The sequence below is a fragment of the Dipodomys merriami genome, unplaced genomic scaffold (genome assembly GCF_024711535.1).
Source record: "Dipodomys merriami isolate MVZ:Mamm:240054 unplaced genomic scaffold, mDipMer1.0.p SCAF_2, whole genome shotgun sequence".
NCBI classification, from domain to species: Eukaryota; Metazoa; Chordata; class Mammalia; order Rodentia; family Heteromyidae; genus Dipodomys; species Dipodomys merriami.
This window is the reverse complement of record NW_027203381.1, coordinates 81,384,694-81,399,130: the sequence shown is the minus strand read 5'-3', so window position 1 is coordinate 81,399,130 and position 14,437 is coordinate 81,384,694. Positions and strand designations below refer to the sequence as shown.

Below are 14,437 nucleotides of genomic sequence, written 5' to 3'. Positions count from 1 at the left end.
CTGAGGAATCCAACCCAGGGCCTCAAGCATGCAAGGCAAGCGCTCTACCACTGAGCTACCTTCCCAGGCCATGTCCTTTTTTTAAATAGGAAAAGTATAAAACATTTGAAAAAAAAAAAAAACAACGAAGTCTTATATTCCTCATTCAAACTCTAAAATTTGGAGGATATGTTAATGTCTAACCTTTATCCCTAAAGAGAGATTAAGCTCAAAGAGACATGGATCATTTTTAATACTAATTTTGTATTAAAAAGGCATTTGTTAATTCTTAGTATTTATGAGGCAGGTGCTTTATAGTTAACTTTTAAGTTTAATCTTTTCTAATTTTTTAGTAAAATAGTTTTTAGTAGTTTAAATTGTTCTGACACAGGTCTAACACAGGTAAAAGTTGACCTTGTTCCTTCCTAACATCCTCTCTTCCCTTTGTTGTGACTTGGTTTTCTGTGTAGCTCACAGAAAATTGGAAGGTCTCTGCACTACGTATAAGAAATACTTAAGGAAGCTTTCATGATCTCTACCATCCTCACCTGGACCTACACTAGCTCTTAGCTCTGGCTTAGTATTCTGTTCTCCCTTGGTCCTCCTATTTTGGCTAATATTTTTAAATGTCATTCTCTTTATCATTATTAGAATGTAAGTTTTGTGAATATAATTTTTTTTCAAAATTAATATTTAAACAACTGAAACAGTGCCTGGCACTTATAAGAGATAATAAAATGATGGTTGAGTAAATGTTAGATGTTTGAGTTTATAATTTATAGGCTACCTGTATTTTGCAGGTAGATATGAATAATTGCTTATTTACATATATTGTACGTATATAAAAAAGACCTATGGTGTGCTGAGTGGGTAATGTTTATGTTTTGGTACTGTTGAAGCCCTAGTTAATTTTCTGCACTTGTGTGTAGTCTCAGTGTTGTATCTCTAATGCCTGTAGAATATTGTAATATAGGGAATCTCCTCTGATTGACTTCATGTTTCTTACAGAATATTTCCTTTTAGAGTGAACATCTTTTATTAATTTGTTAAGCCTTGGGATTACTTGGCTTACTTGCTCATGTAGCATTCTTACCACCTGACCTATGCCTCCAATCCTGTTTTTGCTAGGTAGTTTGCAGGTGGAAATTAACTGCATGAACTCTCCAGATTTCTGTCTCCTTAATGGCTAAGATTGCATGTGTTAGCCATTGGTACCCTGCAGAACATCTTTTATAGGACAGTTTAATATAGTTATTTGGCACAATGTGTACTACAGTACATATCTTATTTAACTGAGAGCTGTATGTTTTGTTCTGTGTCTCAAATCTTTTAAAATAGGACTTATGGTCTGCTTTTAGTAATTACATGTTTATGATTATTCTTACATTCTGTATTCCTAGTAGCTGGAATAATATGAGTTTATTAATTCATTTGTTTATTCCTTTAGTGAGGTAGTTGTACTTTTATTGAGTGCTGTCTTCCATGTTGATTAAATATGTTGAGTAAAAAATTTAACATGTTTTTTTAAAGCTTAGATGTGGCCAAATCTTTATTCTGCTGTGCTTTGAATATCACTTAAAAATTATTGTCAAGGTGATGTACAAAGGGGATACAGTTACATATCTAAAGTAGGGAGTACATTTTTGTTGAATTTGTTACCCCTCCCTCATTTTTCTCCCACTTTGCCTTCCTCCAATGCCCTCCCCAAGTTGTACAGTTCATTTCCAATGTATTGTCTTACGAATATCAGTGTTGCATTGGTTCACCATTTGTCCTTTGTCTCACCATTTTGTCATTCCCCTTCCCTTTCCTAAGTCAGATAAACATTGATACAATACCTAGGGTACTAAAATTAAATACAGTGACAACAGGGAATAAACAATAGGAAAAAGAAAAAAAAGCACAAAAGACAGAAGAAATCACATAGTACATTAAAAACAACAACAAAAGAAAACTTCATGTTTCCATGTCTTGGGCTTAATTTCACTTAGCATCATCTTAAATTGAATATAACTTTTATCCTTAATAAAAGATGACTTTTTTTTCCTGCTGTTTGTTGATTTTGTAGATGCTCCTGAAGTTTCAGTAACAGGATATGATGGAAATTGGTTTGTAGGAAGAAAAGGTGTAAACCTCAAATGTAATGCTGATGCAAATCCACCACCCTTCAAATCTGTGTGGAGCAGGTAATGTTATATTTAAAAGAAACAGTTACTAGTGTATTTTTAAAAGCCTATTTAAAACTTTTTATTGCTATACTGCATGATTATAGTAATAGCTAAAGAATTTAAATGAATAGTTGCATAAATGCTCTGCTCCACCCTTTCTGACCTTCCTACCTCCTCAGCTGTGTTTCTTAGAAGTGTCTATGTTAGTGATTTTGACGATTTTTTTCTGGTAGGTAACATCACAGATACTCTTACACTGCTATTTGTTCTTCATCAGTTGTTAACACTGTTTACTTTTTCGTGAGTTAATTATTTAAAAAAATGTTAATTTTATGTCTATTTCTTTACCCACAGTCATTATATACCTCCTATCCTTCATTGTCTGAATAAGATTAAGTTACTTTTAGTTAAGCTCTGTAATTAGTGTTCACTTCCCTGTGGCAGGTAAATATATTATTTACCAAGAGCTAAGTAGTTCTGCAGCTATATTTGCTTTCCTTGTGGCTACTGATTGCCTCCTTTTAGTATGTAGCTTCCCTTCTGAGTCTCCTTAGTTCTTTTACTTCTAAATTTTCAAACTGTTACACTAAAGTTTTCATTAATATTGTCAGTATTTGAGGCCTGTTTCAGTCTTGAAACTTGCATCTGCCAACTTTGATAATTTTCTGTATTTTATTTTGTTGTTTTACCTTTTTTTCTGTTTATTGCACAAATGCATTGCATAAATTTCTTGGTTTTCACACACCTATTTTTTTTTAGAATATTTTCTTTGACTTGATGATTAAAAAAAAATTAGCATATTTATATTTTCTAATAATACTTTCTCATTTCTTAACCATTATTGTAGCATCATTTTTATTTTTTGTAGATGTATTTGTTTCTTCCAAGAGATACTAATTTCCACCTTTGATGGTTAGTCTTGATTGCCACCTTGGTTAGATTGAGAAGTCCTGGGGAGGATACTTCTGGGTTTATCTGAGAGGGCCTTTTCAGAGAGGATTGATTGACTAGATGAAGGTGAAACCATCCCATAGGTTGGGACCCTTATGGAATAAAAGGAAGAAGAAAGAGAATGCCAGGTAACACAGTTATTCTGTCTCTGCTTCCTGGCCTCATAATATGAACTGTCCTGCTTTACCATGCCCTGCCTGCCATGACAGATTGAAACTTCTGAAATTGTGAACCCAGTTAAATTCTTTTTTCCTATAAAATTATTTCTCTAGGGTATTTGATGACAGCAATGAAAAGCTAACTTTCTCGTTTCCCAATTATTTCTTTTTACTCCAGTTTTGTTTTTTGGTGTAGTCTTTGATTTTGTTAATATTCCTTATTCTTCTTTGTTTTATAGTCATTTTATAGTAAGGCATTAACAAATGCTTTTGGAAACTTTATAGTATGGATTGTTTATTATTTTCTACTTGGAATAATCATGTAGACAAGTGGTTAATTTCAGAGAAATCCTAGATTTCACCCCACAAAGATAGGAAATCTTTCTTCACAACAAATTCAGTTTCTTTTTTTTCCTAAGAAATAAAAATCTAGTATCTAAACAGAGTTGGAAGAAGTATGTTGGTTTTTTGTTTGATTTTGTAACTTCAACTAATCTCTTATTTCCAGTCTACTGTTTATGTCAAACTCTAAATTTCTCTGTTTGAACCACAGTTTTTACAGTGGGTTACATCAGTGTATGTACTAGACTGAGAGACTTTTAGTCAAATTACCACAAACACTGTTAGAAAGTTACATTAAATTGTGCTTTGATTTTTGTGATAGATACAAATAAAATTATTTTATAAGTAGATTTTTTTCTTTTTTCTTGTAACTTTTATTGTAAAAGTGATGTACAGAGGGGTTACAGCTATATAAGTTAGGTAATGAATACATTTTTTTAAAACTTTTTTATTGTAAAGATACTATTCAGAGGGTTACGGTTACATGAGCAAGGTAATGAGTACACTTCCTATTGAGCATTGTTACCCCCTCCATTGTTTTCCCCCTACCATCCAGTAGATTTTTTTCTTGATACTTTAGAAACTGTCTTTGGATGGGGCATAATATAGATTTAAATTAGTATTAAGTGATGCTTTTTAAAAGATGCCAAACTATTAAATTACATGACTTCACTAAGAAAATGGAAGATATAAACCATTTGTATGTTCATAATTCACTGAGAATTTTAATACTGTATGTCATCAAGTAATTTTTATAATTTCCAATAACCCAAGTATAATTTTATTTATTTATTTATCTTTTGGTGCTATTACTGAGGCTTCAACTCAAGGCCCAGGCTCTGTCCTTGTTTTGTTCAAGGCTGAGCTGAAGTTCTACTTCCAGCATTTTGGTTGTTAATTAGAGATAGATTCTTACATAGACCTCCTTACTCTGAGCTGGCTTCTAACCATTGATCCTGAGATCTTAGCCTCCGAGTGCTAGAATGTCAGCTGTGGGCCACTGGCATCCACCATGAATATACTTTTTTAAATAAAAATTTTTCTCTACTTCCCTCCCATTCTATTATGTTGGCCTATCTATACTTACAAATTAAGATTTGGAAAGAATGGGTATACCTAGTAGATTTTTTGTTGTTGTTTTGTTTTTTTTTTGTCGGTCGTGGGCCTGAACTCTGGGCCTGGGCCTGGGCCCTGTCCCTCAGCTCTTCAGCTCAAGGCTAGCACTCTACCACTTGAGCCACAGCGCCACTTCCGGCTTTTTCTGCTTCTGTGGTGCTGAGGAATCGAACCCAGGGCTTCATGCATGCAAGGCAAGCACTCTACCACTGAGCCACCTTCCTAGCCCCTACCTAGTAGATTTTAATAGTTTCATAAAATGAAAGTGTTTTCAGTTCATTGTTATTATTATATCTCAAAGATACTGCTATTTTACTAAAATCTCCAAAGTGATTCTCTTATTTTAAATAATAATTAATAATAAAGATTGTTTAATTTGTGTGCTTCTAAAATCTAGGTTGGATGGACAATGGCCTGATGGTTTATTGGCTTCAGACAACACTCTTCATTTTGTCTACCCACTGAATTACAATTATACTGGTGTTTATGTATGCCAAGTAACCAACTCCCTTGGTCAAAGAAGTGATCAAAAGGTCATCTACATTTCTGGTAAGTCACTATATATGTTTCCAAAATGAGTTATTTAAATCATTCCTGTAATAACAAAATAATATGAACCTAGGCAGTAGTCTACATATATAATAAAGATTTATCAGTTTAAACTTTTTCTGCAAAATTTACAAGGAATATGATAAAGTAAGCTTGGCTGAAAAACATATATAATACAGTAGATCTTAAAGGTTGAAATGTCTATGCAACAAGTTTTGGGCATTTCTTTTACTGGTATTATGTCTCTCTAACTAACTCATTTTATCTTTAACCAAAGAAACATTTTTCTTCCTGTTCGGTAGTTACTCTGAATACAATTGTCTGAAAAGTAATATGGGATATTAACTTTGTTAACTTGGCTTATTACACATTGCATTATTTGCCATTCAGAGTGAGACTATTCCACTTTAGGTAACTGGTAGGTGAAACAGGAATACTACTGAAAATGTTTTAATGAGATAAACTTTGGTAAGTTCCTTATTGCCAGTTCTTCAACTGTTAAGAAAGGTTTTTAGTATATTCTTTTCTTTATTGTAAATAATGTTTTGGGAATTTGTGTCAATACAAATTAGACATTTATAAAATGTAAAATCTGAAAAAAATTTCCTGATGAATAGCTATAAGTTATCCATGGGATACTTAGAAAAAATAAACAATATTTTTAGTATCTATTGATATAGCGGTCCTCATATTTAACATATTGAAAATTAAGGTGACGGAGAAGCTTGCTTGCTGAGGTGACTCATTCCTATATTCCTAGCTACTCGGGAAGCTAAGATCTGAGGATCCTGGTTTGAAGCCAGTCCAGGCACACAAACCCAGAAGTCTCTTATTCTAATGAACCACCAAAAAGCCAGAAATGAAGCTTTGACTCAAATTGTAGAGCATGAGCCTTGAGCAGAAAAGCTAATAGATGGTACTCAGATACTAATTTTAAGTCCCAGTATCAGCACAAAAGAGTAGGGAGAAGGGGGAGGTTTATATGGCAATTATGTAATGGCTAAGAAAAAAATTAAAGAGATTTTTAGCTTGCTAAATGGTTACATCCTTGTTTGATCATTTGGAGAATAAATCCACCCCTCCCCCTTATCTATTTTCTCCTGATGCTCACCACAATTTATACTTGTATACTCATTTGTTTACTTATCTATCCTCAAATGAAGCAGTTTATCTGTGTTTTATTCACTCCTATATACTTAGCAGTTTGCATAGTGCCTGGCATATAGTAGAGATGGAAATACTTTTTATGATTCAAGCCAAAAAGCATAGAGCTTCTAGTAGCAGCAGTGCTTTGGTGAAAATCTAAGGAAGATTACATTTTGGTATTTAAGTCTCTTTCTTCCCTTAGAGAAGGAATGAGTAAAATCTGTACCCCTTTGGGTGTTTAAGGACTGAGAAATCATTTGGTACTTGGAAAGATAAACATGCACCCTTCTCATCCACTGCCTGTAGCTGTCTTCCTGTATCGATAATTTTGTATGGCCTATGACTGATGTTACAAATATCCAAAAGACCCTTGGTAGAAAATTATTCCCTACTTCGGCTTAGAGGATAAGCAGTAGGAAATGCATATCTAAACTTTAGTTATTTTCCGGAGACCACTTTACTTTATAGTGTTCCTATTGTGCACTTAGTATGGGATATTATTTTTAAGATCAGTATGTTATAGCTACATAATCTTTAGATATCAGCATTTCATTGGGGCACTCATATATCCTGATTCCATTGCGGATAGGCTAAATTTATATCTTGTAGCATTCCAGGTCTACTTCCGTCCCAATACTCCTGAACTCTGCCTATTAATAATCATTAACTATGTGGAAGATGACTAGACATTTATGGGGAAACATATTCAAAGCTGAGGTCATGATCTTTTTTCTGTTCCTTGACACCAAATCTATTTCTTGGCTTCCTCTCTTTAGCTATTTATAATCCATTCTTACCTTCTCTCCTTTATAGTATTCCTTATTTTATTTTTTTTCATACCCATCCCAATCCATCAACAAATCAATATTGTTCATTTTCCAAATCTGCTATAGCAGATCTAGGCCAACAACCACTCTTATTTCACTATTACAGGAGTCACTTCATCTCCCACTTTCAGTCTATTTCATTTCAATCTGTCATCAACTAAACAGCTAGATCATCCTTCTAAAGGGAATATCGTATGATACTTTTCTCATTGTAATCTCCATGGATTTCCCGTCTTCTCCATGGGAAACTAAATCTTCACAGAGACCTATAGACTCTTGGCATGCCCTTTTTCATATCACTTAACATTATATATTTCTTGTTCACCTGTTGATCCATGCTGGCCTTTTGTTTTCTTGGAACACAACTGATTCAAGTGTTTTGACTGTCTGGAGTATTTTTGTTTTGTTTTTTTTTGATTTCTTTGATTTCATTCAGATCTTTGCTCAAATACCACATTTTTCTGTTAAATTTTTCTTTTTCATGACAATAGTAAATTCCTTTCTTTTACTACTTTCTGTTTTCTTCTGCATTGTGTTTTCTCTTTAATACTTGTTATGTAACATAATACATGGTTTATTTAAATGCTTATTTAGAGTTGTAAAATGGAAAATCACATTGTGAGTAAGTATGAAAAATCACAGTTTAATTTTCTCTAAATACTTGAACAGAAGATAGTTTTTTCAGAGGTAGTTTTGTTCAATTAATTAAAACTCAAACTGTCTACCTAGAGCCTATAGTATACTATATTGGGACAGTTAACTCCTTTAAGAGCTTTTGAGGCTATGCTGAACTCACTAGAGGTGATGCTTTCCAAAGGAACTATTTAAATTTTTATCAAAACTAGAGGCCATAATTCATAAAAGCAGTCAAATTTATTAATGTCTTTAAAAAATCTATTTATTGTTATTGAAAAAGTAATGTACCGTAGAGGTTATGGTTGCCTAAGTCGGAAAATGAGAACATTTCTTTTGAACAGTGTCACCCCTTCACTCTCTCACAGTTTTTTCCTTCTGTTCCCACCCCGAGTTAAGTATTCTGTTCCTTTTTTCTTCCTTTAGGAATTTCTTTTAATCTCTACTAAATTAACATTTAAAATTTTCAGAAATTTTATTTTAAATATATATATTAGAAGAAATAAGTTTTTTGACAGGAGTCACATTGGCAAACATAAAATTTTAGGCAAAAGGTTACTGATTCATGAAAGTAATACTCAGCATGAGTATTTAGATTGTGTGCTAGCATAATGCCACTTTTAGGGACTACATTGGTTCATCATCATATACTGACTGTTAGAAATTGTGTTTTTTCAGGTTTGCTTTTAGTATGTGTTTTTCCCTGATCACTTTTACGTCTTTGAAAATAGAAAACAGCAACCTAGAAGATAGGTATCCCCTTGTTTAAAATAGTTTTTCCTATGCAAAATAATAATTTCCTATGTCAAATAATTGATTTTATGATCTAGACATAGCAGCAAACTGAAGAATACTCAGTAATTTTCAACTTGATTTTCCCTATTTAATTGAAATAAAGTAAAAGAAATGGAAATCAATCCATTTAATTTTTAAAGTAATTATGAGGCCCAAATATGCCTTATACTATAGAATCTTCTAGTTGAAATTGTTTCTCCTTATTTTTCTTTATCTTTTGCTTTTTACTTTCCTCCCTTCCTCCCATTCCTTTTTCTTTCTTTTGCCAGTATATAAGTTGAACTCAGAACCTTAGTGCTTTCACTTTTCTTGCTTATCTGCTGTGTTGTCCAGCATGACCTTTGCTGTTCTCTCCCCTTCTCTGGAGGTGAGGAGTTGGAACGCTGGATCCAAGGCTTTCTAGATAGTTGCTTCATGCATGCCTCCAGTCTTTTATTTTCTTGTTTGACAGAAGTCATTAGTTAGAAAAGAAACTTCTAAAGTTTTTTTATTTGGTAAAATCCTAGTCTGAATTCATTATATCTATTACATTTTCATTTATCTTATTTCAACTAAAATATTTTTTAAAATATTTGACTAAAAATAATGTTGGGAAGAATTTTAAATCACTGTAGATAAGTAACTAATAGTTATAAAATAGTCTTGCAGCCTTACAGAAATTATTTCCATTATTAAAAAAGCAGGTATCTTACATACATTGTTATATAGAAAAGTGTGCTTAAAAATACAAAATAATTGGCACTGGTGGTTCATGCCTACAATCGCAGCTACTCAGTACACTGAAATCTGAGAATTATAGTTTGAAGCCAGCCCAGGCAACAGAATGCATGAGACTCTTCACTGAATTACTCAGATAAAGCCGGAAGTGGCTGTGGTTCAAGTGGTAGAGCACTATTGAGCGCAGAGAGACTTAGCGACAGAGCCCAGGCCATGAGTTCAAGACCTGGGATCTGAAAAAACAAAAAAAACAGTGAGTGTTAATAATTCATATGGAGTGATAGTAGGAAAGTTATGCTACTTTTAAAAAAGAGGTTAGTTGTAAAGCAAACATATTAATATGTTTATCAAAATTAACAAGTTATAAACAATTTACTTAGATGATTAATAATATTTTAAATGTCCTGGTGCAAGTTTATTTTAATAATTCTTTTGGAGAATAATTGCAAAGATGACATTTCAGTACTTCAAACTTGACTGTCTTGTTATTCCTTCCCCTTCAAGAAACATATGAATTGCCTCACTAATGATTGAAGTTTTAGTCTGTTTCTTCAGTATGTTAATTTTGTGAAATTGAATTATATGTAGTTCATCACTTTCAGACCAGAAATAATCCTTCAATTTCACAATTGTTTCCTTCAGGTTAGATTTGTTCAGCAAGTGCATATATTCTTATAAATTAAAACTGCCTATATTCCCTTACATATACTATAATTAAAATTTCTCTTCAACATACTTTATAAGATTACCTGCTATATTAGTTTAAGCTCATAGGAAATTAGTTTTACTGTATTTGCCACATTTTATACTGTACTTGCTAAATTTTTACCAAATTCTATACATATGGCATTCCGTGATGAAACCTGTTTCAGTAAGTATTTTTCTTTAGCTTGTAATATTAGAATAACTTACCCCATGTAGATTTAGTATTTTTCTAACAATCATTGTTTAAAAGCTCTGTCAATACCACTCATTTAAAAATTAATTATAGGAGATTACCATTTGGGTCATTTATTTTTGTCTATGAAAAAAAATTCACAATTTTTAAACTCATCTTTTCTTTAGATTCTAGAGTTTTGCATAACAGACCTACAAATACTACTTAATTGATAATTAACCAAGCTTTAATTTTTACTATTTGTTTAGTTGCTTTTTTAATATTAATAGCTATTCTGTTATCTAATGTCAATACATAGGTTCATTTGCATCTAATATTTAAGTATTACTAGAATGTTCTCTCTAAAATATTAGCTGCTCTTTCTGAGACATCATCTTAAAGTGATGACATTAAATTTTCATATATAGTTGAAAATGCTTAATTTTCTAAATGTTCCAATATCTTACCCATAGGATATTAGATGTGATGATTTTTATTACAACATTTTTTACTTCATCTTTGTCTATTAGTCTCCTTTGATGAAGCCCATTTGTCTAACACATTTTAAACATAATTTTTTAAAACCAGCAAATAATGGGCTTTACTTCATATTTGTGTAATAAAATTTTAGAGTACTTTTTATTAAAGGTAAATATTTTTGAGAGAATTATTAAACCAACTGCTTATATACTATGTCCACTTAACAAGATTCTATAGTTTTTCATTCTTTTAAAGATAAGTTCAGATCTTACATGTTAGGTAACGGTGCATATTAAGAAAACTTACTTTAATTTTTTTCATCTGTCATTTTATTTCTTTTGCTAATGGCTAAGAAAATGTACATTTGAATTATTTGATTTAATTTTAATTTTTGTCTGATAATTCTTAAGCCGACTGTGTATAGAACACCATAGCAATAATCTACCCTAAAAAAGAAATAACTCATTCTCTCAAATACAATATCACTGAAACTTGGAATAAAATGATGATTTACATCATAGGTTTTATTCTTTGACTTCACTGGTAACTGACTATGGTCAGTTTTGTTATTTTTTTTAATAATACCTTCTAATCTTAATCAAATTAAGAATGAAAAACTATTGTTACTATGAATATATACTCATTAACTGTGCTGTCTTTTCAGCTTGCTGCTGAATTAGCCTGCATTGACATTCTCTGCTTTCTGTGTCTTGTCTATCTTTACTGTTCCCATTAGATCCTCCTACTACTACCACCCTTCAGCCTACAGTTCAGTGGCATCCTTCAACTTCTGACATCGAGGATCTGGCAACAGAACCTAAAAAATTGCCCTTCCCATTGTCAACTTTGGCAACAATTAAGGATGACACAATTGGCACAATCATTGCTAGTGTAGTGGGTGGGGCTCTCTTCATAGTACTTGTGAGTGTTCTGGCTGGGATATTCTGCTATAGGAGAAGACGGACGTTTCGTGGAGACTACTTTGCCAAAAACTACATTCCACCCTCAGACATGCAGAAAGAATCACAAATAGATGTTCTTCAACAAGATGAGCTTGATTCTTACCCAGACAGTGTAAAAAAAGAAAACAAAAATCCAGTGAACAATCTAATACGTAAAGACTATTTAGAAGAGCCTGAAAAAACGCAGTGGAACAATGTAGAAAATCTCAATAGGTTTGAAAGACCGATGGATTATTACGAAGATCTAAAAATGGGAATGAAGTTCGTCAATGATGAACGTTATGAGGAGAATGAAGATGACTTAGTCTCACATGTAGATGGTTCTGTAATTTCCAGGAGGGAGTGGTATGTTTAGCAACCACTAAATGTGACTTAACTATGTACAAGGTTTCATTCATACTAGTTGATCATTTTCAGATTGCTCATACTTTTTCTTGAGGAAGAATAATCTTTTTCAAGTTGATTTCCGAGCTTACTTTTTATATTCTGATCTGACAAATGAAAATGTAAAATCTGGGTTCAATGTATTTGAGCTGCTTTTCAATTTTTTTTCAATGCTGTACTACTGTCTCAAGATTTAAATTTTAATGCAGAGTACTTTATTGGTCTGAGGCACACAGGTAAGAAGACATGTCAATGTTAAATGTATGACTTTTTTGGTACAAAAATTAAAAAAGGAAACTACCTTGGCATTGTGTATTAAATGTTTACCTAAGACTATTATCTCAAGTATAATGTTTGTGATACATATACCTCTCTCAATTTATCACCACTAAATGATACCATATCAAAATTGACGAGAAAACTAATTAAAAAATGTTTATATATATTTTTAAGATACTAAAAATATTCAACCTGATGGAACATTTTTCCTTTTCAAACATTTTTTTTAAATTTCCATACAAATGGAATCTTTACCTCGCATTTTAATGAGCCTTGCCATAATTACTGTAGAGTGGCTTTTCAAAGATATTTGTTGCACTAAAACTATGGTAGTAAACTCAGTGAACATGATGTGTGAAAGAGCATAATTAGCTGGTCAGGAATTTTGCCCCAAATACATTACAAGAGTAATAAAATACATGCCTTCTAAACATGATAATTATTACAATTTTTTCATCACCAGAGGACAGTTTGTATATTGTCTTATGGACATGGATTTTTGTACATTATGCATTGACCTTATTTTAATGCCTGATTTCCTAAATATATGAACAATAATAAAAATATGGTACAGAGCAGAGAGGGCATTTCAGTATGTTGGCTTACCAGTTTCATAAATAGCTTCTATAAACCATCTCATTTGAGTTATTTAATATTGTTTAAACGGGTAAATGTACAAGAAAAAATAAACTTGGAAAGTTGGGATTGAACTAGAAAAACCCGAATTATAGAATCATTCGGGTAGCACTTGCTGATGAATATTGGCAACCCATCTCCTTTTTCTCCATTTTCTCCTAAATGTATGTATGTGTTTCAAATTTTTTTTGTTTTTCCAATTAAAACTGGAAACATACCATAAGGTTTTTTGTTTTCTTTTACATAATTCATTAAGGATATCTTTCCAAAATTATGTAACTTTTGAAAAAGAAATGTTTTCTAAATATTCAAATGTGAGTCTTCTTTGTAAGATAATTACTTCTGCAGTGCAGTTCTACAAAATTGTAATAATGACATTTGTTTGAAGCTCAAAGAATGTTTATTGGTGATTCATTAGCATAAAGGACTGTGTAGAATAAGTATTTTGTCAGGACAAAGGAGTAGAACTTATTAATAATTGTAAAACACATTTTTAATGAAAAAGAAAAATTAGATATATAACAGCTACTCCTCCTGATTTATGGAATCAGGGGAAAAAAAGATTACAGAAGGCAAATAAATTGTAACATTGATAGAACATTGCAGGTAGTAAAAGTTTTATTCTTAAAAATGATAGTTTTCTCTAGCAGCACTCTTTGAAAATTAGAAATTCTTCCCTTACGTGTTACATCAGATTAAGGAATACAGTTAAACTCACTGATTCCTTGTTTAAAAAAAAAGTTTGGTTTTACTATAGCTAACCACAGATATTAATATTTTAGTCCAAGTCATTAGTAGAAAACTTTTTGATAATATACTGTGATTGAAATAACTTTAATTTTAACTTAAGTATCAGCATTGATATCAGCCACAAGAAAGATAGGTCTAAAATTTCTTTCCATGAAAGATGTAAGTTAGTGGGGTTTTTTGATCAAAACTTTTATCTCTAAGAACAAGATTTTGAAGTGCTACATGAATCAAAGCAGAACAGTTACATTTATGATTCTATATAAATCTCAACCTGAACATAATTCTGAAAGAAATTAGCATTGTATTTCAACTTCCTTTCACATTCTGGCCATTGTATGCTTAGTTTTTGGTGGTTTGTTTTGCTTGGGAAAGGGCAAAGCTGGAAACCTGTAAGTCATTATTTAATATATTCTGTATTATTTCAAATCATTTCGCACACTGAAGGGTTTCCAAGGTTAGGAATCTTAACTAACACGTAAGATTTTTGGAAGTATTGCACTGTTGTTTATTAGAGCTTTATATATGTATACTGTACATAGGACATTGTTTGTAAACATGAATAGTCAAATAAACATTTTTGTTAAATTAATTTTGAATACTAATGATGTACATAGCTAATTATTAGGTATATATGAAGATACTAGTATCTTTGAAAAGACGAGATTATTTTTACTATTTAGGTACATTT

At 31.8% G+C, this 14,437-nt stretch overlaps 1 protein-coding gene across 10 annotated transcripts in view; it reads left to right on the top strand.

Annotated features, from left to right (window-relative positions):
- The window catches only part of Nectin3 (nectin cell adhesion molecule 3), an 84,573-nt gene that overhangs the window by 31,722 nt on the left and 38,414 nt on the right, over positions 1 to 14,437 (top strand). For 4 of the 10 annotated variants that reach the window (XM_070030275.1, XM_070030277.1, XM_070030278.1 and 1 more), the window contains 2 exons: positions 2,048 to 2,165; positions 5,112 to 5,263. In XM_070030275.1, the coding sequence (XP_069886376.1) occupies positions 2,048 to 2,165; positions 5,112 to 5,263 (270 nt within the window). Of the gene's footprint in view, positions 1 to 2,047; positions 2,166 to 5,111; positions 5,264 to 11,474; positions 14,339 to 14,437 lie in introns of those variants that run through there. The other 6 variants (XR_011373548.1, XR_011373547.1, XR_011373549.1 and 3 more) reach the window with 2 other exon arrangements.